The sequence below is a fragment of the Marmota monax genome, unplaced genomic scaffold, assembly GCF_021218885.2.
Source record: "Marmota monax isolate L192 unplaced genomic scaffold, Marmota_monax_Labrador192_F-V1.1 WCK01_AAM20220418_F8-fsc00059, whole genome shotgun sequence".
NCBI lineage: Eukaryota > Metazoa > Chordata > Mammalia > Rodentia > Sciuridae > Marmota > Marmota monax.
In genome coordinates, this window is record NW_026693595.1 from 82,066 (window position 1) to 106,990 (window position 24,925).

At 33.4% G+C, this 24,925-nt stretch overlaps 1 protein-coding gene across 1 annotated transcript in view; it reads right to left on the bottom strand.

The window, feature by feature from the left end:
- The window catches only part of Vps13a (vacuolar protein sorting 13 homolog A), a gene marked incomplete at its 3' end in the record, with an annotated part of 156,256 nt that overhangs the window by 81,985 nt on the left and 49,346 nt on the right, over positions 1-24,925 (bottom strand). The window contains 6 exon segments of the mRNA XM_046459403.2: positions 1,199-1,337; positions 5,082-5,199; positions 7,730-7,862; positions 8,963-9,099; positions 13,800-13,914; positions 14,012-14,198. Of these exon segments, the coding sequence (XP_046315359.1) occupies positions 1,199-1,337; positions 5,082-5,199; positions 7,730-7,862; positions 8,963-9,099; positions 13,800-13,914; positions 14,012-14,198 (829 nt within the window).

Consider the following 24,925-nt stretch of genomic DNA (forward strand, 5'->3'; position numbering starts at 1 on the left):
TATCAAGGAAAAATATGATTGGATATTTTCTTCCTAAAATTACCTTGGAATGAGAAAACATATGTAATACGAAACCCAGAAATCATAAAGGGAAATAAAAACCTACTAATTTTGACTATATTTTTTTTAAAAAAGGAGGACTGGGGATGTGGCTCAGCATGCACAAGGCCCTGGGTTCAATCCCTAGCACTGCATTGACAGAAGTATATACAGGGAAAAACAGATATGTTTTATATGGTTTAAAAAATGTATCTGTGTCACAAAAAACAAACAACAAAATGGAAAAGTAATTTTGAGTGACAAACTACAGTCTAATAAAAAATGTACACAAAACATGAGTCAGTGTTTCCAGAAAGAAATTCAAAGTCAGTTAAACTTAGGAAATATGTTCTATCTTACTAATAAGGAAATGAAAATCAAAACAAAAGAACACTTTTTCACTTAGAAAAAAATGTTAATGATTGCTGATATTCAAGATTAATGCAAGCAAAGAAAAAGACATTCATCATTCACTGTTAGCAGTATCATAAATTAAAAGTCAATTTAGAAAGGAAATTTGGCAAAATTCATCAAAATTTAAAATTCACACACTATTTTACTAAAAAATCCCACTTGTAGGAATTCATCCTATGGATAAAAGTATAACCAAATATATATATAAGAAAGTTCAAGGCAGCACTTTCCAAAATTGTAAATACACATAACAATACAAATGAATATCCACCAAAACTGAACATATTGTGTAAAAGATGGCTTATCTATATAATTCAATATTATATGACCATGAAAAAGGTGCTAACATGAAAATATCTCTTAAGGTATGTAAAATATATAATAATAACGGTAACAATAAGAATAATGATCACATTTATTTAAATTGTGTGAATATAAGATTACACAAACGTGTTTGTATGTGTTTGCACACTAGGATATGCCATGAACACTTTCTGAAAAACTAGACAAACAGGGATTAATAGTATTACCATTAGGGAGAAGGATTGGAGGCTACCAAAGTGAGGACAAATAGATTTTATAACTTCCTTAACTATTTGTACTTTTTACCATTTCATCAACATTTTAAAATGTCTATTTTCCAAATGAAATGTAAATAGTTTATCTGAAATTCCTATAGTAGTTTCAAATACTATTAGTGAGCTTTCTTTTTCATTCAATCTTTTGTTAATTCTGAAAACATTACCTGAATTGATTTGACAGGGGCAGACACATCAGTTGTAAATATAGGTTTTGGAATGCTTTCCACCAATTCCATAATCCCTTGCAGTTTTTTATCAGAGATTCGTAAAGAAACAAGAGGTAACTCTCCAGAAACCTTGAATCTGTTTTAAAAAGATAACAATGATTATAGAGGATCTTTCATTCTGATTTAAGTACACTAATTAAAAAGAAGAATATATTCCTCAAATTATACAAATATAATGAAATGTGATTTTAAGCACTACAAATCACTAATTTCTGTCTTAGCTTATTAACTGATCTCATTAGATGGGATAACTTATTTCCTAACATTATTTCACTTATTTCCTCTCTACTATTTACTAAGTAAATAAAAATGTACTATTTACTTAGTAAATAAAAATTTATTAAGTAAATAGTAGAGAGAAAATAAATGAAATAATGTTTTCCTCTCTACTATTTATTTCCTCTCTACTATTTAGGAAGTATAGATGGCAATTTCTATTTATCACATGTTTATTATGTGACAGATATTTAAGGAAGTGTTTTGTATGTATTATCATAAGTAGGCCTCAATTTATGAGGTATATAAACTATTTTTATTCCCTATTGATTGTAAGTTCCCATATGGTTCCTATGAAGAAACTACAGCAAGTTCAAATAACACATCAATGAGATCAGATATCTAAAACCACGACTCAAAACCAGAGTTGAGAATCTTATTAGGCTTTTAATGGCCTAGGCAGTGTACTTTGCTTACAGATACAAGACATAGAATTTAAAAAGAGACAGACCTCAAGGGAAAGTTTTCATGCACAATTTTGATCCCTGTATTTTTCTCTAAAACTTACCTTTGTGAATTATGCATAGTGACTGCTAAAGTTTCTTTCTGAAATATATATCTTGAGTTTCTTCAAAAATGTAAAAGATTTCTTTGACTTCAGTAGCATATATATATATAAAATCAATTCCATTCATCCTAGTAAAACTTAGTTACATATTATGGATCAGTCAAACTGATGCATCTAAAGTCTTTGCTTTCTTAAAATATTCAATTTGTACAATCTCAAGATGCTAGATGTGAGGCTGAGGTTATGACTCAATGATGCAATGCTTGCCTAGCACCTGTGAGGCACTAGGTTCAAGCCTCAGCACCACAAAAAAATAAATTTATAGGACTGGGGCAGCAGCTCAGTGGTAGGGCCCTTGTCTCTCACGTGTGAGGCACTGGGTTCAATGCTAGGTGCCAAAGTTCTACCTACCAAATAACAGGGTTCCTTTTACGTACCTTAAAATTTATCTAGTTCAAACTTCAAAGAAAGGTTGCTGACATTTGTAGAGTGTCAGGATTTTACATAATAATCATATCATTCAATGTTACTCAAGAGCTTACAAATAAAACCCAAATAACTTCTCACATTTCACCTTTTTAAATCATTGGTATTTTGGGACTGTGATTATGTTTGATATTTTAATCAGCTATTTTTAATCCTATTATGTTAATCCATTCCCTATATCAAGGATATATTCTCTCTTAATCATATACTGACAGAGCAAGTCCAAAGCAAGATAAGTTTCCCTTTTCTTCCTTCAATCTCCTCCTTTTTTTTCTGGTACCCTATAATATCCAGGATTTACCAAGAAAAAAACAAAAGTAAACTATTCTGGAAAAAAATCAATTTAAATTCTTACGCTGACAAAAGGAAATTATATACATATTTTCTCTTTATCACAGACTGAAAATTTTTACAAATAAATAGACAGGGGGACATCTGGGAAGTAATGAAAGAATTTAAGCCTTACCTCTAAAATCAAATCATACCTAAAGCTGAAATATGAAAAGCAAGAGAACATATGGAATGGCTGTCTTTCCTTCTCTCACTTAACCAAAATTCCAGGTATTCCTGTACCTCAAGTTAAACACACTTTGATTTATATAAGAGAAGGAAGCCTAGAAGAACAAGATTTAGGACTCTGGACAATGTCTACTAACAAAAAGAGGCACTGTAAGTTAAAAGTCAAAAAAAAAAAAAAGTTTGAGAATGGTCAGAGAATGCTTCTTGGAGTAGATGGTATCTCGAATCCCAAAAGAGGACTAAAAGTAAGCAAAAAAAAAAAAAAAAAGAAAGAAGTAGGAAAAAATGGTGAGAGGAGGGGATGAGTCTCTTAGGTCTCCCCTTTTAAGTAAAAACAAGGTCCGCACCACATACCATATGGAAAAGATCAGGATAACCCGAATCCCCTGTATTCTTCCTATACTTAATAAAGCACAAACATTTGAGCATTCTTTTGCTAACTTACTAGTAACAATTATTCTGAAACTGTTTAGTAGGTTGTTAGATGAGTCTTTGATAAAATTTTAAAATAGTTCTGGCCAAGGAAGAATACATGCAAAAAAAGAAAAATGATGCTGATATGAAGAAGAGATGAAATAGCCTATTATAATATAAAACTATTTAAGAAAAAAACTAGCTAAATGATCTGGTCTAGTTCAACAGACTTTTCTACTTTGAGTCTTGGGCTCAAGCTTCAGTTAACAATAAATTATAAAGATCACAGTAAAGATGAATACATGAACAAACATAAATATTATTATAATTTTAGTTTATAATTCAAATTTTATAATATTCTATAGGATTTAAAAGACAATTGCATAAAAATAACTATAAATCTATGCTAATGGGTACAGAGTACATAACATTTTAAATTGTGCCATCAATAACAAACTGAAGGGGATGGAAGTGGAAACTTTTTTTTTCATACAACTGAAATTAAATTGATATAAATTTTAGACAGATTGTAATAACTTTAGGATATTATATGCCATCTCCATGGTAACCTCAAAGAAAGTATCTATAAAACATACAAAAATTAGAAATGAGGTGGGATTAAAACATTTCACAACAAATATCAACTAAACATAAAGGCAATAATACAGGAAATGAGAAAGAAAACAAGCTATAAGATATAACAAAGGGCTTACCAACAAAAGTAAATGATCCCCTATCAGTATTTACTTTACATATAAATTTTCTCAACTTCACAAAAGATATAAAGTTGACAGAATGAATAAAACAATAAGATCCATCTGTATGCTATGTATAAGAGACTCTAGGTCCAGAAAAAACAGGTCAAAAGTGAAAGAATGCAAAAGACATTCCATACAAATAATCATCCAATGAAAAAAAGATTAGTTGTAATAAATCAAAACAGATTACAAGTCAAACAAAGGACAAACAGGGACATTTATATAATGAAATTTGGGAGTCATGTCAACAAAAAGATATAACAATTATAAAATATATATACCAGTCGTCAGAGCTCAAAAATATATAATCAAACATTGATAGAATTAACAGGGAGAAATAGACAGCTCTCTAATAATATTAGGAGACTTCAAAATCCCATTTTCAATAATGGACAGAACAATCAGACAATAAGCCAGATCAATAAAAAAGTAGAGGACTACAACTCTATTGGCCATACACTTCATGAATGAAATTTGAACCCTTTATACTAACTTAAGTAATCCAGATAAAAAAGGTAAAATATTTGATGACTTCACTTATAGCCAAATTCATAAGACAAAATAGAATGTCAGTTGTCAGGTACTGAGGTCAGGAAAGAGCAGAATGGGGCATTATTATTTAATGGGTATTTACTTTCAGTCTGGAAAATGATAAAGTTCTAGAGATAGATGGTAGGTAATGGTGGTACAATCATATGAAGGAACTTAAGGCTTACCAACAAAAGTAAGCTATCCACTTAAAAATAGTTTAACCATTTATTTTATCACACACACACACCAAAGAATCAATAAAAATGGTATTTCCTTAACTAAAGAAACACTGAGAAATTCCACAGTGCATAAAACTGTTCATACATACTTGGGCATCTTTATATCCATGAAAACCATGGCCTTAGAGAGTTCCACATTGAAGTGCATGGGCACCAAAATATGCTGTGTAGATACATTGAGTTTTCGTGCTTCTTTCCAATTATCACCTAATTACAGAATACAGTTCATATTTAATCTTCAAATAATTTGAATAACATAGTAAACCTAAAATTACCATAGGTAATATATAAACTTTAATTCTCCCCATGGTTTACAATTATCCCATTTTATAAAGCTGAGGCACAGAACTTATAAATTTTCTAAAGTCAATTGGCTAGTAATAAATCTGAAATTCATATCCAATTCTACAAACATGACCCTCTAGCTATGCTCACTACAATGTTACAAGCTTTAATTTTCAATAAGGGAATAATTAAATTCCTAAAAAATCACAAATACCTCCATACATTAACATTACAAAAGCAAATCCAATATCTTATATTCACACACTGCATGAGAAAATATCCCATACCATTCTGAGGTATACACAATCAACAGGCAAATTCTTTTCCCTTTTATCACTTTTTTGCTTTCTTTTTTTTCTTCACAAGACTCTCTTTTAGGTTCTACTAGAAAAAATATACTTATTATTTTTAAAAAGCAGAAGTTTAAAGCAAATCTACTATATATTCATTGACAATCACCATAAAGCCAGATATTGTACCCCCAGAATTACATGGGTGTAAGGCCATAATGGAAAAGACAGTAAATTTATTTAATAGTAACTAATAAATGTTACCATTTACTCAAGATTTATAACTAGCAATGTTGTAGGTAACATATAAACTTTAATTCTCACAGTTTAAAATTATCCCATTTTATAAAACTGAGGCTCAGAGCTTACAAAATTTCCTAAAGTCAAGGGGCTAATAATAAATCTGAAATTCATACCCAGGTCTACAAACATGACCCTCAAGCTATGCTCACTGCAGTGTTACAGCCTTAATTTTCAGTAAGGGAACAATTAAATAACTTACAGAATAGCCTTAGAACACAACACAGCCAATAAAAATCATAAATTCCAGTGACCAAAAATTATTGGTAAAGTAAAAGAATTATTTGGATTTTAAAAACTATATAAAGCTGCCTTAAAAATCACAAATACCTACACACATTAACATTACACAGCATATCCAATACATTCGTGGACACATATGTTGTAAAAAACACTAAAAGAGGGGCTAGAGTTTTGGCTCAGTGGTAGAGTGCTCGCCTAGCGTGCACAAGGTACCTGGTTCAATCCTCAGCACCACATAAATGTAAACTAAATATATTGTATCCACCTAAAGCTTAAGAATAAATATTTAAAAAGAAAACACTAAAAGTACCAACAGAGCTCATGTCTAAGCAATAAGACAAAGGATGGTTCTTTTTGTTTTCTGAATCATCCAGATTTTCTAAAGTAGACATTTATAATCAGAAAGAAATAACTTTAAAATTTTATTTAGGGCTAGGGGTGTAGTTTGAAGGTGGAATATTTGTCTAGCATTCCTAAGATTCAACATTCAATTCCCAGCCCTACACACACAAAAAAAAATAAGATGAATGTGATCTCAATGCATTTTCACACAAACTACCTCATTTGCACCTAATTACTCTTTAAGTCAGATGAACTTCTTATCTTGAAAAACCAGCCAAGGAAATGTTACACTCATGGAGATAAGTAGTAAAATGGGCTTTATTATAATTTTTAAAATTCTACCACCAGTATTGAGATAGATAAAAATGTGATATTTAGAAGCATATATTTCAGAATTTTTCAAGGGATTCTATGACAATAACTTAATTGTAAAGTTAACACCATATCCAAAAAAGTATTCAAAAAAAGGGATTCAATTATTTGAGAACAATTAATCAAAAAGAATTTCAATAATCTTCACAGTAATAATGGATTTTTAAAATTTTAACCATTTTAGTATCTTAAATATTAAGTATGGCTCACAGACTTTAAAAACCTGTGACCAAAATGTCCATTCAAACATACCAAATGCCATAATTTATTCTCTGAAAAAGCATTTATAGACTTTTGACTTTGTTGTCAAATAAACTTCTAGTTGTCTTCATCTAAAAAATGAACTTGACCACTGATGCATGACTGTATACCACAATGATTGGGATACAGATGCCCAAGAGAGTGAACCTCCTCAGGCTTTGTTTGGCTATCTATAGTCTAGGCTATCAGAGACTCTAGATTAGTTGCCTCTAGCTTTGAGAAACCTCTTTGCCTCTTCTGGTTATCCAACTGTGAACACAAATATCATCAACAGGGTTAAGAGTGAGTCTCAGTGGTAGAGTTCTAGACTACCATTTGCAAAACTCTGGGCTCAATCCCCAATACTGCAAGAAAAATAAATTTAAAATTTAAAAAGTAAATATGTGTACATAAAAAATATGTACACATATCATTAGCAATATGTGCCAATCTTTGGTCCAAGGTTAGAAATTCTGATATGGATCAGGATTTCTCAATCTTGGCACTAATGACATTTGTTGCTGGAGGCTGCCCTGAACACCTTTAGACAATATATACTATTACTTCTAATTCAAAAATTATGAAGAATGTCTTTAGACAAAGTATCTAAAAACCTAATTAAATTACTTTCAGCAAAATCAATCAATAATACATTTTATACTTACCTACTCTACTATAAAGTAGTTGTATGCTTGTAAGGTTAATATCAAAGGAATCATAAGCTCTTTGCATGATTTCTTCAAGGTTGGGCCCACCTTGTTTCACATCTGGTAATTCCGAACGAATTTTACTTGCCACCTTGAAGTTAATTTTAAAAGTTTAGAGTATGCAAAATATTTCAAAATATAAGTATAAAGTTTTTATCTTTCAGACCTATAATGTAAAAATTTAATAGGAAAAGAAACTCACATGCAGACACATATTGTAATGCTATTAGAAAAGTCATTATTCGTAAGATATATAATAAGAAGGACAGGACATAAGGTAAATTTTTACATGTTAAGTTATATTTCCCATTACTTATATTAAAAGAGGAAAACCAAGACAGTACTAGAAATAATACATCTACAAATACTTAAAATCTGATAAGACTCCTCACTGAGAGCCAGATCAACCCAGAGATAAATTTAGCTTATAAAACGTTTCCATTGTACAAAGACAGATATTTAGATAGTTTTATAGCAATTAGAGTCTAGGATTTAATATTAGGATGGTGAAATTTAAGACCCAACTTTGCCATTTATGTGACTCCAAAGATGTTATACTGTATTCTCCCTTTTCTTGACAAAGGATTCTTTTCACTTAACATTCCAGGAATCACTCAAAGATCTTATTCTTTCACTCACTGATGAATAAATAAATAGATATAGATAGATATCTGTGTGTGTACATATTTAAACATAAACACACACATATAAACAGTTTTTCTTCTATTTTGTATATCTCATGTGAAATAAACAGTCAAAAATTATTAACTTTGAAATGTAATGAATTTTGGGTAACAGGTTAAGTGAATTACCAAATGTCACAAAACTATATACTTAAATATATAAAGATATATTTGATTATCTCCAGAATTCCCTCTATTTTACTTTAATTAATCAAGTAAAGATTGAACAGAAAAGGAAATAAACATTTCAAGTACAACTCAAATTCTACAAATATAATTTTTCAGTTTACTCCTGCCCCTAAGAGTTCAATTGGTTATTTTTCTTTTAGAAGGAGGGCGGAAACACCTAATTAAATGACACTGCACTTCCTTTACCAGAAAGGAAGATTTCTCGAATACTAGTATCTACCACAAATCTAAAAATCAGTAAGCCAATCAAACGGCCTTAAAAACAAGATTCATAATACCCTAAATGCCATATCATGAATTAAATATTATTATTATGTACCTTTAGATGACCAAGATCCAAAAGTAGTAGATTAGATGTAGGAGTAAAAATTCCATCTTGTGGTACAATAATGTATGAAGCCTTCAAGTTAATTCTGAGGTCAAGAACTTTCTGTGTTTCAATAATATACAAAAGACCTGTAGAAAATTTAAATCTTTGAAATGAATACTTCTCAGAAATTACTTAAGAAATACGGAATCACTAAACATACAAATTGATAGCATAATCATAAAATAATATGAAAGCAGTATTGATTTCAAAATAATCTTGAGCAAAATATTTCCAAAATAAATGCAAATTATTTGTTGGTTAATGTGTACACGAATTAAATCTGAGTATAAAATTAGAGCAATTTCAAAAAAAAAAACAATGGTTTTTAGCCCACACATTCAATTTGGCTAAAACTGGGGAGAAAGATACTGACCTAAAAAAAAATTTAAGTGATATGAAACATTTTTTCATGGTTACTATTAGAATCTGTATGCAGTCATTCCAACTCATAAATTTAATACAGTTAAACAATGGTAACTTGATCTTGATGATTTTACTCTGAAAGGATGAAAACTGCTGGATCATTAAATCATCTTTAATAAAATCATATGTAAACCAGAAAAGGCAACAAACCAGGGTTCCACATTCCTTAGATATTGTTCAAAAAATTTTAATTCAATCACTTGCATGTGATTAGTAAGCCAAATTAATCTACTTTAGTGCTGGAGTCCAGCATCAGCTTTTTTTTTTTTTTTTAATTTAACCTTTATTTATTTGTTGTTGACTTGTTTTTATGTGATGCTGAGGATCGAACCCAGAGCCTCACCCATCCTAGGCAGGTGCACTACCACTGGGCCACAATCCCAGCCCCAGCATCAACTTTTAAATCAAATTATTAATGACTCCATCAGATAGGAACCCCTCCTTTATATCAATAAATTCTTTAAAAAGCCATCAAATCTGTTTTAGTGAAAAAAAAAAAGATGTTTTGATTTATAAAATTTCGAGAGATCTGCTACCTAAATAGAAAGGCACCTTACTTCACAATGACAAGAAGGAAGGCAGGGAAGAAAACTATCACAAAAATGATTGTGAGGACTAGGTATTTTCAATGTGAATTATAAATAATAAGAAACTAGGGCTGGGGATGTGGCTCAAGCAGTAGCGTGCTCGCCTGCCATGCGTGCGGCCTGGGTTCGATCCTCAGCACCACATACAAATAAAGATGTTGTGTCTGCCGAAAATTAAAAAATAAATATTAAAAAAAAAAGAAACTAAACTATTATAATAAGAAAATAAACCCTCATACTGCAGTCAATAATATCTATAGTTTAACTGAACTTCTTTTTTTTTTTTTTTTTTCAGAATAGGACCATGGTTAGACCAAGGTCATAAGAGTATTAAATGAGAAGGGCAGGTATTAATTTAAAAACCTTGCAAGAAAAGCTCTATGATTTAAAAGAAGAGATTCAGAAAATTCAGTATTTGAACAGTTCATGATATTCCTATTTGGAACTACAATGACTCCTATAATAGTCCTTTTTTCTTCAAAGGACAAATTCCCAAAAGAACGTATTCCATGTTTTGTGACACTATTACGAAGGATTATTAGTAAAGTGACATAAATGTAGGCAGATCAGTATATTTTAATATAAACCTTAAAATTAAAATATTCATTGAAGAATACATGTTCAAATTGAATAAGTCAATAACTTTAAATGTACTTATAATAAGATAAAATTATAAGTAGATATGTAAGATATAATATACTTATAAAGAAATGTAAAGTTTAAAAACATATATGAAGTGTCAAGTGCCAGCATATGATTAATTTGATAAACAAGCTAAAGGAGAAAGTGAATTAAATAAAAAATAATTTAAATATATACATTTATATAATAATAGAAAATAGCCTAAGATCATAGTCTGGACCAGTTCTTATTAGAAATATGATAAATTAATAACAAAACTATCATTTTCAAGGAATTCCAAAGGCCTTGCCTAGGCTGAACCAAGCAATACGCTGGGGGTAAAGGGACTATTGACATCTCCAATAACCTAAACAATGCAGATTCAAACGAAATCTCTTAAAATGAGGATGAAAAGTAAAGTCAAAGATAGAAATGAATACAGATTGACAGATCATCAAATTCTGACAATCATCCCATAAGCTTAGAACTTAAAACACAGAACTGACTAAAACACAGTTGCTCATACCATTCCCGCCGCCATGATCTGGATTCAAACACAGATTGTACAATTTACTCAAGTTTATTTGCTGAGTAAGTCATAAGAAGTACCCAAAAGGGACAGTCTGACCCTCAAAATCCTCCAGATTCTACCCGTTAAAGCATATTTCTCTATCTTCATCTCTAGGCTAATGGTTCCTCAACTCAAATTATCTATCTGTGAATTCCTCCTGCCTCTATAAATCTATGCCCTATACTCCCTGGAAGTCCTATGCCTCACTTTCAATGAATTGTTTCTTTCTTTTCCCCCTAAACATTTTTTTACTTGTTCTTTTTTAGTTATACATAACAGTAGAATTAATTTTGACATATCATATATACATGGAATATAACTTCCCATTTTTGTGGTTGTACATGATGTGGAGTTCCACTGGTCATATATTCATATAGGAAACACAGGAAATTTTTGTCCAGTTCATCAGTTGTATTTCCCATTCCCATACCCTCTTCCTTCCCCCCACACCACCCTGGCCAATCTGGTGTCAGTGAATCCTTTCTTAATGTTACGACACAATGATCTATTTCCCTACGTTACTTTCAATGGAAAGGAAGGAGAAAAAATTTATTTTAAATGTTAAACCTACTTATGTCTCACCCCTATTTCTCATATTTATAATAAAATCCTCTGCTTAATTCTCCATCATTGTTTTGCATAATTGAGATTGTGCCTCTTTAACATCATTCCACTCTCCGCCTCACATTCACTACATTAGAACCAGCTTTCTGCACTTCCAAATTCTTTTCTAAGTTACTATCCAAATTTGATCACTGCCTCTTATCCTCTAAGAGAATTGAATCTTGCATCAATTTTTCAAACGGATCTCTGGTACAATTACCAAAACTAAATTAGGACATCCATCATTCTCATTTCCTTCATAACATCTGGTCCTATTATCAATTTATTTCCTCAACTCCAAATTCACCCTTTTGCCTGCTCTATGAAACTGGAGCTGAGCCCCTTCAATACTTTTCTTGTACCAACAAGCACTGAAGATAAGATAGAATAAAGGAAAGACTGTAAAAAGAAATGATCTTACTACCTGATTTTAGTGCAACCCCTCAGCAAGATGCTGCAACAATGCAGCTTTCTCCAACACTAAGCACAGGTAGCACATAAGGGACAACAGTACCCAATAGCCAGCATCTTCCTTTAGAATCATTTTCCTCAGGTGTTTTCAGGGCAGAATGTATGTAAGGGGATGCCTGAACACCTTTCCCTATCACCTAAGGAAGGATTTCTAGAACATTTCAGAAGCAGGTTTTCAGCAAGTTTGTTAGCATGGCACCATAATGGCTTCTCCAATATTCTATGAGTCATAGCGTGCCTTCTTCCAGTAAGGTCTAAATTTCAACCCTTGGAGAACAGAGGGATAACTTCCTAGGGAAAATTAGTTCAATCCTATAAACCCTATAACTACCCTTCTTATATTCTTCAAAGTCAGTCTTTGGAGGAGGGTCACTGGAGAAGGTAATGCCCTCCATGCTTACAAGAGAAGTCACATATGGACCCATATGGTCCATATGTGACTGACCCATCCTGGCAGATGGCACCACTGGTAGAGGAAAGCCAAGAGGCTTAACACAAATCCCCAAGGAATCTCAGCTGACTCTTAAGAGTAGATAGGAACAAGGTGGTTTTGACCAACTTGGTCTTAAACACCTAGAAAAACAGTATAGCCTAAGCACAGTCCTTCAGGGACATTTAAAAGGAAAAAAGATGTGCTGTTGTTGTTGTTGTTTTAAATGTAATTTAAAATGTACACTTGTGTCAACTCTACCAAAAGTAAGTAAAGTTGGAGACTATAAAGGAAAGGTTCCTGTGTAGGAGTGCCTAATAATAATGATCATAAATAGAGTTTCGAGTTTATCTTGAGTTAATTTGAGCCTGATCTCCTAAACCTACAAATCTCCTAACCTCCTACATTAATAAACTCAATGTATTTTTCACTGATTTGATTATAAGTTACTGTCTTCACAGTTTTAAGAGACTGGCTAAAATAGTAATTGCTTTTGTGCTGATTGTTCACTATAATGAACTATCATTTTAAAAACCAAATCTGTAGCTTTAACCCTTCCCACAAAAGGATGGAACTTTTATTTTCTGAGGCCAATATATCAAACTATGGTAAGGAAATGACAGGCCTATTGTCAAAAACAGAGGTCCAAAGATCCTAACTATCAACTTTCTGAGTATAAAAAATGATTATTATTACACATGCCTTTCAACAGAAAAGTAATAAATTGCTGGGCCTGGTGGTACATGTCTGTAGTTCCAGCAGCTCGGGAGGCTTAGACAGGAGGATCCATAGGTTCAAAGCCAGCCTAAGCAACAGTGAGTTGCTAAGCAACCCTATCTTTAAATAAAATACAAAATAGGGCTAGGGATGTGGCTCAATAGTTGAGTGCCAGCCAGCGAGCTCAATCTCTAATTACCACCACCACCACCACAAACACCACCCCGGGAAAAAGTAACAAATTAATTTCTTTACACTGTATCCATTCTAGAAATAAATTTAAACTTTACCAAAATCATGTTAACATAAATAAAATTATGAAGTATGAAACAGTATTTAATTTATTAAATTTAATTAATTTACCTGTTGCTGTCTTTTCACGAAATTCTTCAAGTTTTGTTAAAGTTGCTGAAGTGAGCTGTGCTAGATGTACCTCTTTTGGAGGTCTGAAGAATTCTATTATACTATTCACTGTCCTCTGTTAAAAAAAAAAAAAAAAAAGCATCATTAATGTGAAGCACAATCTCAAGGCAATCTAAATTATATTAAAAATTGGTAACATAAAAAATACTAACTGCATCATATATCATTTCCAATGGTTCAGCTTCTATGATACACCTCTGAGAAACAGTTTCATCTAATGGATTTATCTCAAATATAATCTGGAAGAGTGATGTACCATCCAATGAAGACAGGAGGCGGGGTTTTTTTGAATTATCTGGTAAGCCAGTAATATGAAATGAGTCTATTCTGGTTTCAAATCTGTATGACAAAGGATAGGACAAAAATTAGGAATCAATACAATTCCAAAGAATTTTTCAAATTAAATAAAAATAAGTAACAACAACTTCACTTTCTATTTCCTGCAACTCTAGTCCATTTACATAAAAGAAAATATACAATGATTCCTCTGAATTCATATACCATATTTCACAAAGACTCATTCACATGTTAATTCCTAAGTTAAAAAGCTAATGCTATGCTAATATTTGGTGTACTTACTGATAAAATCTAAAATTAACATAGCAATAATGTCTTACAACGCATATCAATGTAAAACTGAAAAGTCATACCTAACACAATTTTATGAGCACTTTCTGTTCTAAGATTTAACATAAATAATTAAAAACCAAGCAGAAGGCAGAATTTCTAAAATAGCTATGTGAGGAACTCAGCAAAATATCTCCCAACGTATTAACCATGAAACAACTGATGAAAATTAGGTTCTCTGGAAACCTAAGGGCACACTGCAAACAAACAAACAAAACATATATTTAGGAAAAACTGTGAAAACTGGGTAAGTACAGGAAGAGTCTGTGACATGAAAACAACAATCACCTCCCACTTCCAGCCCCATATTGCATTACAGAAGGTAATATATAAATGGATGCTGCTAAATAGGGGGCTCTTCTTCAGCTCCAAATTTAAGGTACAGCTTCACCTGAGGAGGAACAGGCAGCGTATCATCCTTCCCCCAGCTATACATTACAAAAGCTCTATTCCAAACAGGCACTGTCAGGAGGGTTGAGTTTCCCTTTCTTCCCATTCATGTGCAAAGATTTTTTTGACCCAGAAGCCGCACTTTATGAATACTGAGGCCCAAATTGCCCCTCCACCATTTTGCTCCTAAAGTATAAGTTCCATTCTGAAAAATGTAAACAGAACCCCCCAATGAAATTGATACAGCAAGGTGTCACTCTGGAAGAATTATGGGCCTGCCTACAAACTCCACATATAAAGCTGAGGTTTTTGTCAAAGGTAGAGGCAGGCTGAAAGGACTGGTAGCTCCGGCTGCTAGGACTGACATTATTTATAACAGAGCAAAGACAAATTCATGCTTAAACATGTAGTTTAAAACAATAGCAATCTTCATCAACTAGTAACAACAAGTAAAATGGCAAACCAACCAATAGATTATTTAACAAAGAGAACCAGGAAAAGAGAGCTATATAGGATCCTTCTGGGATCAAACTCATATTACAAGTAGAGAAGTCTGGATGATCCAAGATGGAAGAATAGAGGAGATCCTGTTTCTGGCTGCTCTGTGGCATGAAACCAAGAAAGCAGTCAGGTAGCTTCTCTGCAAGGTCTCACCTAGACGGAATACAACATCTCAGAGAGTGTGAGAGGACCCCCTATACAGTGGATTTTCGCAGAAATCACCAGCGCTGTGACCACCTGTGAAGAAATCAGAGCCTTGGCATTCAAGTAGGTCTCTGGATTCCAGACCCAAAGCTCACATCTCTAGCTCACGCACGGTTCCAGCTTAGCAGAATCACCTATCAGCACCTCTGCAGAACTCCAGAATGAGTCTGCTCCCACGTAGGTCACTCGGATGCTACCTATCCACAGCACAAGGACATTGCCAGGTCCCCCCACCTCACCAGACACCCCTGCACTGGAAGCACACGGACTTCCATCTTGGAAAACCTTTCTCACCATTTTTGGTGGGCATGGCTATCAGATCAGATCTCCATTTGAGCAGGTACCTGGTTTCCAATTCCCCGACCCCCAGCAGCGATAATTCGGCACAGGGACCACCCAACACAAAAACAGCTCTCAGGTGGACAGGAGTGTAGTGTGACCAGGGTGCTGCCCACCTGGTGTGAGCCTGGGGGTGAGAGGTCTCGAAGTTGGGATATGGTAAGTAAGAGAGGGGAGGGGACTAAAGTCTGGGGCATAACAGAGAGATCAGGATCTGGGAAATCTCCAGGCAAAAGAGGGAGATGATACTGGGGGTTTAGTCAGACAAGTGGTCACAAAAAGAGACCCATGAAGTGCAATTCCCCTGGGACTGATGGGTGGCACTTCCCACTTCCAGACCCTCCACACCAGGTCCAGTCTTCTCACCTTGGTTACCTACACCATCTTGAGGGCAGAGACACCAGCTTAAAACAGACAACTCCACCTACTGGATAAGAAAAGAAGGAGGAAAGAAACAGATCTCTAATTCTTCTTCTTCTTTCTCTTCTACCCTTCTATCCTCTGACCCTCACATCACAAACATATGTGAAACCAAGAACTTTGCATGAAATAGGACTTTGAGGACTGAGTCACCTGAATAATGTAATATAGAGGAATTATATAAGCCTTTTTTTTTCTTTTTTCTTTTTCTTCTTTTTCTTCTTCTTTCTTTCCCTTTTTTTCTCTTTCTTCTTCTTTCATCCTCCAAATTTCACTATTTTTACATCCTGTATTTTTCTAAATACATATTTGTGTTTGTTTTATGTACTCTACTGTCTTCCCATGTACTTGTCTACCTTAAATTACTTCCTGTCTACTCCCCTACTACTAACCCTTTTCATTAGATTTCTCCTTCACATTTCCTAAGATATATTAAATCTATACACTCATATCTTTCCCCCTCAGCATATCGTCCTATGCCTGACTCCCAGTTCATTGTCCATCACCAGAAACTGTAAATCTTTTTATGAAACTACTGATTATATTTTAAATAATAATTTAATCCAACATTTCTGGACACTGAGACTAAACTATAAATGTCTTAATAATAACAGTTTGTTCATAGGTGATGCATTGTTGACATTGGGATCTGTTAACATTATCCCTCCCCACAAAAGAAGGATCTTGGAACCCTACCCTATCTATAGGGTAAAAACAATAACACACAAGATCCATAGAGCTGCAAAGGAAAACACATGAGCAACATGAAAAGACAAGAAAGGAAAGTACCACAAACAAATCAAGACAACACATCATTAGAAGCATTGGTAGCTGCAGCAGAAAAAAATGACAGAGAAAGATTTCAGGATATACATGGTTAAAATGTTCTGGGATCTCAAAGAAGACATAAGAGAACAAATACAGGCAGTGAAAGATCACTTCTACAATGAGCTACATAAACAAATCCAAGAAGCAAAAAATCACCTCAACAGGGAGATAGAGGTTCAAAAAACAGAAAGCCTTGAAATGAAAGAAATCATAAACCACATTAAAAACTCAAATGAAAGCATCACCAACAGAGTAGACCACTTAGAAGATAGGACATCAGACAATGAAGATAAAATATATCATCTTGAAAAGAACATAGACCACACAGCAAAAATGATAAGAAGCCACGAGCAAAACATTCAAGAAATATGGGATACCACAAAAAGAACAAATTTAAGAGAAGTCTGTGTGCACATGCTAGGCTGCATTCACTTAGGAAAATTAGAGCAAGACTACAGTAAGACTTCTATCAAATAATTGTATTTATGTGGGTTTGCCTCTGTGTCTTCTATTTTGTACCATTGGTTTACGTGTCTGTTTTGGTGCCAATACCATGCTGTTTTTGCTACTATGGCTCTGTAGTACAGTTTAAGATCTGGTATTGGGATGCCTCCTGCTCTACTCTTCTTGTTAAGGATTGCTTTGGTTATTCTGGGCCTCTTATTTTTCCAAATGAATTTTAAGATTGGTTTTTTCTAATTCTATGAAGAATGTCACTGGGATTATAATTCAAATTGCATTAAATGTATATAAAGCTTTTGGTAGCATGGCCATTTTGACAATATTAATTCGCATAGCCAGGAGCATGAGAGGCTATCCATCTTCTAAGGTTTTCTTCAATTATTTTCTTTAGTGTTCTATAGTTTTCTTTGTAGAGGTCTTTCACCTGTTTTGTCAGACTGACTGTCCCAAGAATTTTTTTTTCTTTGAGACTACTGTGAATGGGGTAGTCTAATTTCTGTTTCAGTAGATTCATCACTGATGTATAGGAAGGTAACTGATTTATGGGTATTGATTTTATAACCTGCTACTTTGCTGAATTCATTTATAACTTTTAGAAGTTTTCTGTAAAATTTTTTGGGTCTTCTAAATATAAAATCATGTCATTGGCAAATAATGACAATTTGAGTTCTTTTCCTATTCATATCCCTTTAATTTCTTTTTCCTGTCTAATTACTCTAGCTAGAGTTTCAAGGATAATGTTGAATAGAAATGGTGAAAAGGAAGGCATCCTCATTTTGTTCCAGTTCTTAGAGGGAACACTTTCAATTTTTCTCCATTTAGAATGATGTTAGCCTTGGGTTTAGTATATATAGTTTTTATAGTGTTGAGGTATATTCCTACTATCCCTAGTTTTTCTAGTGTTTGGAACATGAAGGGGTGCTATATTTTGTCAAATGCTTTTTCTGCATATATTGAGATGATCATATGATTCTTGTTTTTAAGTCTATTGAAGTGATGGATTACATTTATTGATTTCCATATGTTGAACCAACCTAGCATCCGGGGGATGAACCCTACTTGATCTCAGTGTACTACCTTTTTAGTATGTTTTTGTATGCGATTTCTGAATATTTTCACCATAAAGAAATGACAAATATTTGAGGAATTAAAAATTTTTGCATATATGTTCATTAAGGATATTGGTCTAAGTTTTCTTTCTTTGATGTCTTTGTCTGGTTTTAGTTTCAGGATGATGTTAACCTCACAGAATGAATCTGGAAGGGTTCCCTCCTTTTCTATAGCATGGAATAGTTTGAGGAGTATTGGTGTTAATTCTTCTTTGAAGGTCTTATAGAACTCATCCGAGATTCCATCTGGTTCTGGACTTTTTTTGTTTTGTAGATTCTCATGGTTTTTTTTTTTTTGTTTTTTTTTTTTTCCTATTTCATTACTTGTAATTCATCTGTTTAAATCATGTATGTCCTCCTGATTCAGTTTGGGTAGGTTATATAACTCTAGAAATTTTTCAAGGTTTTCTACCAAAGGTACCAAAAACATTCACTGGAGAAAAGATAGCTTATTCAATAAGTAATGCTAGGAAAATTGGAAATCCACATGTAATTAAATTGAATTAAACCCCTATCTTTCACCCTGTACAAAAACTCAACTCAAAGTGGATCAAAGACTTAGGTACTAGACCAGAGACACTACACCTACCAGAAGAAAAAGTAGATCCAAATATTCACAATGTCGGTTTAGGATCTGACTTCCCTAACAAGACTCCTAAATTGCAAAAACGTAAAATCAAGAATCAATAAGTGAGATGGATTCAAACTAAAAAGCTTCTTCTCAGAAAAGGAAACAATCAATAATGTAAAGAAAGAGCCTACAGAATGGGAGAAAATCTTTACCACATGCACCTAAGATAGAATATTAATCTCCAGGATATGTAAAGACCTCAAAAAAACTTAACATCAAAAACAAATAAATGAATAACCCAATCAATCAATAAATGGGCTAAGGATCTGAACAGACGCTTCACAGAAGAAATACAATCAATCAACAAACATATTAAAAAATATTCAACAGCTCTAGCAATTAGAGAAATGCAAATCAAAACTACATTGAGATTTCATTTCACTTCAGTCAGAATGGTATTCATCAAGAATACAAGCAACAATAAATTATGGCAAGGATGTAGAGGTAAGGCACACTTATACATTGCTGGTGGGCCTGCCAATTGTTGCAACCACTCTGGAGAGCAGTATGGAGATTCCTCAGAAAACCTGGACTGGAAACACCATTTGACCCAGTTATCCCACTCGTAGGTTTATACCCAAAGGACTTCGAATCAGCATACTACAGTGATGCAGCCACATCAATGTTTATAGCAACTCAATTCACAATAGCTAAACTGTGGATCTAACCTAGGTACCCTTCAACACATGAATGAATTTAAAAAATGTTTAATAGTATTCAGCCTTAAAGAAGAATGAAATTATGGCATTTGCTGGTAAATGGATGGAGCTGAAGAATATCATGCTAAGCAAAACATGCCACTCTCCAAAAACCAAAGGCCAAATGTTTTCTCTGATATGCAAATGCTAATTTATAATGGCAGGAGGGGACTAAGGAAGAGCAGACTTACTTTAGATTAGGTAGAGGGGGTGAAGGGAGAGGAGGGGATATGGGATTAGGAAGGATAGTAGAATGAATCAGACATTATTACCCTATGTACATATATAACTATACAACCAATGGGATTCTACTTCATGTATAACCAGAAGAATGAGAAATTATACTCCATTACATCTGATGTAAGTGTATTCTATTGTATAACTAATTAAAACAAATAAAAAATATTTTTTAAAAAGTCAAACAGAAGTGTGCTGTGCAGACATTTTGTAGATGCAGAAAATACCTTAAGTAAAGGAAATCACCTTCAATAATGCAGGTAGACTACATCTAATTGAAAGGTGCTCAAAAGGAATAGAGGGCTGGGTGTGGTGGTGCATACTTATAATCCTAGTGGTTCTTGAGCCTGAGGCAAGAGGATTGCAAGTTCAAAGCCGGCCTCAGCAACTTAGTGAGGCCCTAAGCCACTTAGAAAGACCCTGTCTCAATGAAATATAGAAAAGTGTTGGGGATGTGGCTAATGGTAATGGTAAATCGATCCCTGATATGGGAAAGAAAAAAGAGAGAAGAAGAAGACTGGGAGAGGGGAGGAAGGGAACCAATAAGGAAGAACTATAGAATGAAATTGACCAAACTATGCTATGTGCAAGTAAAAATATGTCACAATGTATCTCACTATTATGTATAATTATAATGCACTGATAAAATGAATAAATTTAGAATAACAAAATTGATTGATCAATGTATACTAAGTCATAACTGCGTAGAAGTACAAGTCGTGGTGTGCTATTGCACAGTAGGGAGAGTGATTATAGACAACAAAAATGTACTGTGTATTTCAAAATGGGACAAAGGATTCTGAATATTTTCACCATAAAAAAATGACAAATATTTGAGGAGATACGTTTACCCTGCTTTAAATATTATATAACATGCACACATATACAAGTGTCACGTCATATGCCATGAATATACACAATTTTTATGTTTGTATGTATCAGTTAAATATTAAATTAATAAATAGCAAAACCTAGTTTCCCTAAGTTAAAAAAAAGACAACAAAATAAGATTTGTATCAATAAAGGCAAAACTCATATTGGCTCAAGATGCTTAAGAACAAATTTTACCAATCATTCAATAATCAGAGTCTAACTCAGGGAAGACTCCTATGATTAAGAAATAACTAACACATTCACACTCATCCCTGGTCCACTATAGATCTTTCCTATTCCAAAGAAGGAATTCATGAGCTACTATTCCCAACCTAAACACAAAAAGTAAGCTCCTTGAACTGTGAAAGTAGCCTCTATGCCACATACAGATTCACAGTTAAGTATGAATATTTTACTAGTTTGGGGGTCTTAAGCACAACCTTTGATTAGTAAGTAGCTTGTGCTTACATAAGGACAACCTCTAGAAAGACAGGCTAAAAGATACAAATCAGAAAAATAAGTCAGCAGTGACATCAGAGCTTTGCACACTAGTCCACTCAAATTAACATAAACAAATGACTAAAACAATAAGAAGTCAACATGTAAGTGGGTAGATATCAGAATTCAGACACTATAATCTGAAACGCTGTTTTGACCGCAAAATTGTAAGATATGCATATAAAGAGAAAAGTGTTACTGAAACATAATAAAAAATACCAGGCAAAAGACTATCTTTGAAGGGGCCTAAATGCTGAACTGGATAAAGACTTAAAAGCACCAATTAACAATATATTTGAAAAACATATGTAATAAATTAAATAAAGATGTAACAATGACCAATCAACTTAAAAATATCAATAAAGAAAAAGAAATTTCTTTTTAAATGGAAAATCTGGAGTTGAAGAATACAATAAATGAAATGTATAAATTTTATAGAGATTCAACAATACATTTGAGCTGGGAAAAAAGAATTACCTAAACTGAAGACAAATTAACAGAGATAGTACAATCTAAGGAAATAGAACGAAAAAAAATATGAACAATAATGCATACAGCTTCAGAGAAATGTAGAACTCATCAAGCGCCTCACCTAAAGCACAATGGGAAGAAGACACACAGAAACGGGCCAAAAGCACAGCTAATGCATAATGGAAAAAGACAGAAATTGGGCAAAAGAAATTTGAAGAAATAAGAATGCAAATTCTCAAACTTGATGAAGAATACTAATCTCCATATCTAAAATCTTCAATAAACTCTAAATAGTACAAATACAAGGAGATTCACACCCAGACACATCATAATTAAAATACTAAATGATAGCCGGGCACAGTGGCACACGTCTATAATCCCAGAGGCTTGGGAGGCTGAGGCAGAAGGATTGTGAGTTCAAAACCAGCCTCAGCAACTTAGTTAAGTACTAAGCAACTAAATGAGACCCTGTCTCTAAATTAAAAAAAAAAAAAAAATAGGGCTGGGGATGTGGCTCAGTGGTCAAGTGCCCCTGAGTTCAATCCCTGGTAACCCCCCCCCAAAAAAAAAATACTAAATGATAAAGAAAAATCCCATGAACACCAAAAACAACAATGATTCATAATACATAGAAACCACAATAAGAAAGAAAAGCAGACATTCTCAGCAGAAACAATGGAGTCAAGAAGGCAGTGGCACAGCGCACTGAAAGTGCTGACACACTTGTCAAACTGTGCATGTAACTCAGTAGCTCAGTAGTAGAGTGTTTGATAGTATATGAGAGGCCATGGGTTCAATCCCCAGCTAAGGAACGAAGGAAAACTTGTTAACCAAGAGTCCTAAAACCAGCAAGAGTGTTTTTCAAAAATAAGAGTAAGGTTTAAAATATTCTAAGATAAACAAAAACTCAACAGAATTAATTACTAGCAAAATTAGCTTAAAAGAAACACAGACAGAAGTTGTTTAGGCTGAAAGAAATTAATATCAGTCATCAATGTAAACTTACAAGGAAAAATGAAGCTTGTGTGAAGGTAGTTACATAGGTACTGATAAAAGACAGCATAATTATATGTTGCTTTTCAGTTTCTTTTATATTACTTAAAAATAACTGCATAAAACATTATCCATAAAATTATATTTTGGGACCCATAGCAGAGAGAAATTAAATTAAATAACAATAATACAAAGCAAAAGGATAGGAATAAAGCTATATTGAATAAAGAAAATTAATAGCAGATGGTAACTGGAATATATGGGAAGAAATGAAGAGAACTACACTGGTAGATAAGATAAATAAAGCATTCAAAAAACATCAATGCATTGACTTATTACTATTCATTCTTCACAAAGCTTTATAAAATGATATGACTATATAAGGCAAAATTATATAATGTGTGTGTATATATATTTATATAAATATAAAATACAGTATCATATTTAGAAATAATAGTGCAAAAATAGGGGAAAGGGAATGGTTTTACATCAGAATAAAGTTTCTACGTCTGACCAGAGTAAAGTTAGCATAAATCTGAAGTACATTGTAAAAAGTTAAGATATATATTATGAGCCCAACACCACCTAAGAAATTAATTTGTAAGAATATTTTTAAATTATTTAAGGAATTAAAATGACAAACTAGAAAAGCCAATGGAAGGTGGCAGGTAAAGGAGGAACACAGGAACAAAATAATCATGAGAAATAAAAAAAACTAAAAGCAAAATTACGTACATAATCCAACCACTTTAACGATAACATTAAAAGACAGCCAGGCCCAGCATGCCTCTAGTTCCAACCACTCAGGAAACAGGGAAGAGGATCCACTTGAGCCCAAGAGTTGGGAGGCCAGCCTGGGTAATGTAGTGAGACTCCAGAGTCCAAAATAAAAAAGAAGAATATCACATAAAATGGCAAAATAAAGCATTCAAAGAATCCTTCCACTGAAGCAATTATAAGCTAGCAAGGATGGACAAAAATCAACTTTTTTTGGAACCCTAGAATCTAATTTTTTTAAAAAAATCTTTTAACAAACAGGAAAGTGCTTAATGAGAAAGAACACTGGGTTTCAGAAACAAAGCATTGTGGCATTTTTGTTTAACTATCTACCATTCCCCTTTCTCCAGTAGTGTGGTTGCCATGGGGACAATGGCTCATATTCCTATACTATGGCTGACTGATGCCAAGGGACTATAGGAACCTTGTTCTTCAAATACTGTGGTCAAATGTTGTAATCTATTTGGAGGTTCCCCAAAATGCCAGCACAGAGGATGACCTTCATTCCATACTCCCACCATCCAGGCAGAGGCAGTACCAGTTCCAAAATTTAAAGAAATGCCCATATCACAGATGCCAGGACATGGGACAATGATTAGGGAAAGCACCAAACAGACCCCAAAGTGTGGGAAGACGGAGGTTCAAAAGAAAGTTTCTAGGAGGAATAAAGTCTCAAAATCCCCACTGAAAGTACCATGGAAAACAAAGAGCAACACTTAAGCCCAGGATCAGAGATTTTCTAAAGAAGACCTGACAAAAACTTAGATTAACAGGTCTAGTAAATCTGTGAGCTGCATAAAAGGAGGAGGTTTATGCAAAGACAGAGTTATAGGTAACCTGGCACAACATTAAAGAAATGTTAGAGCTCAAAGCAGAGCTGGAAGAGTATTTAACTTTGTTTCCTTTTGATCCCAGGCATTTAAAGAAATCTCTATCAAGTCACTGTCTCACCATCTGAGATAATGAAACAGACTAAGGGACACAGAATAGAGTCCTTTCAAATAGGAG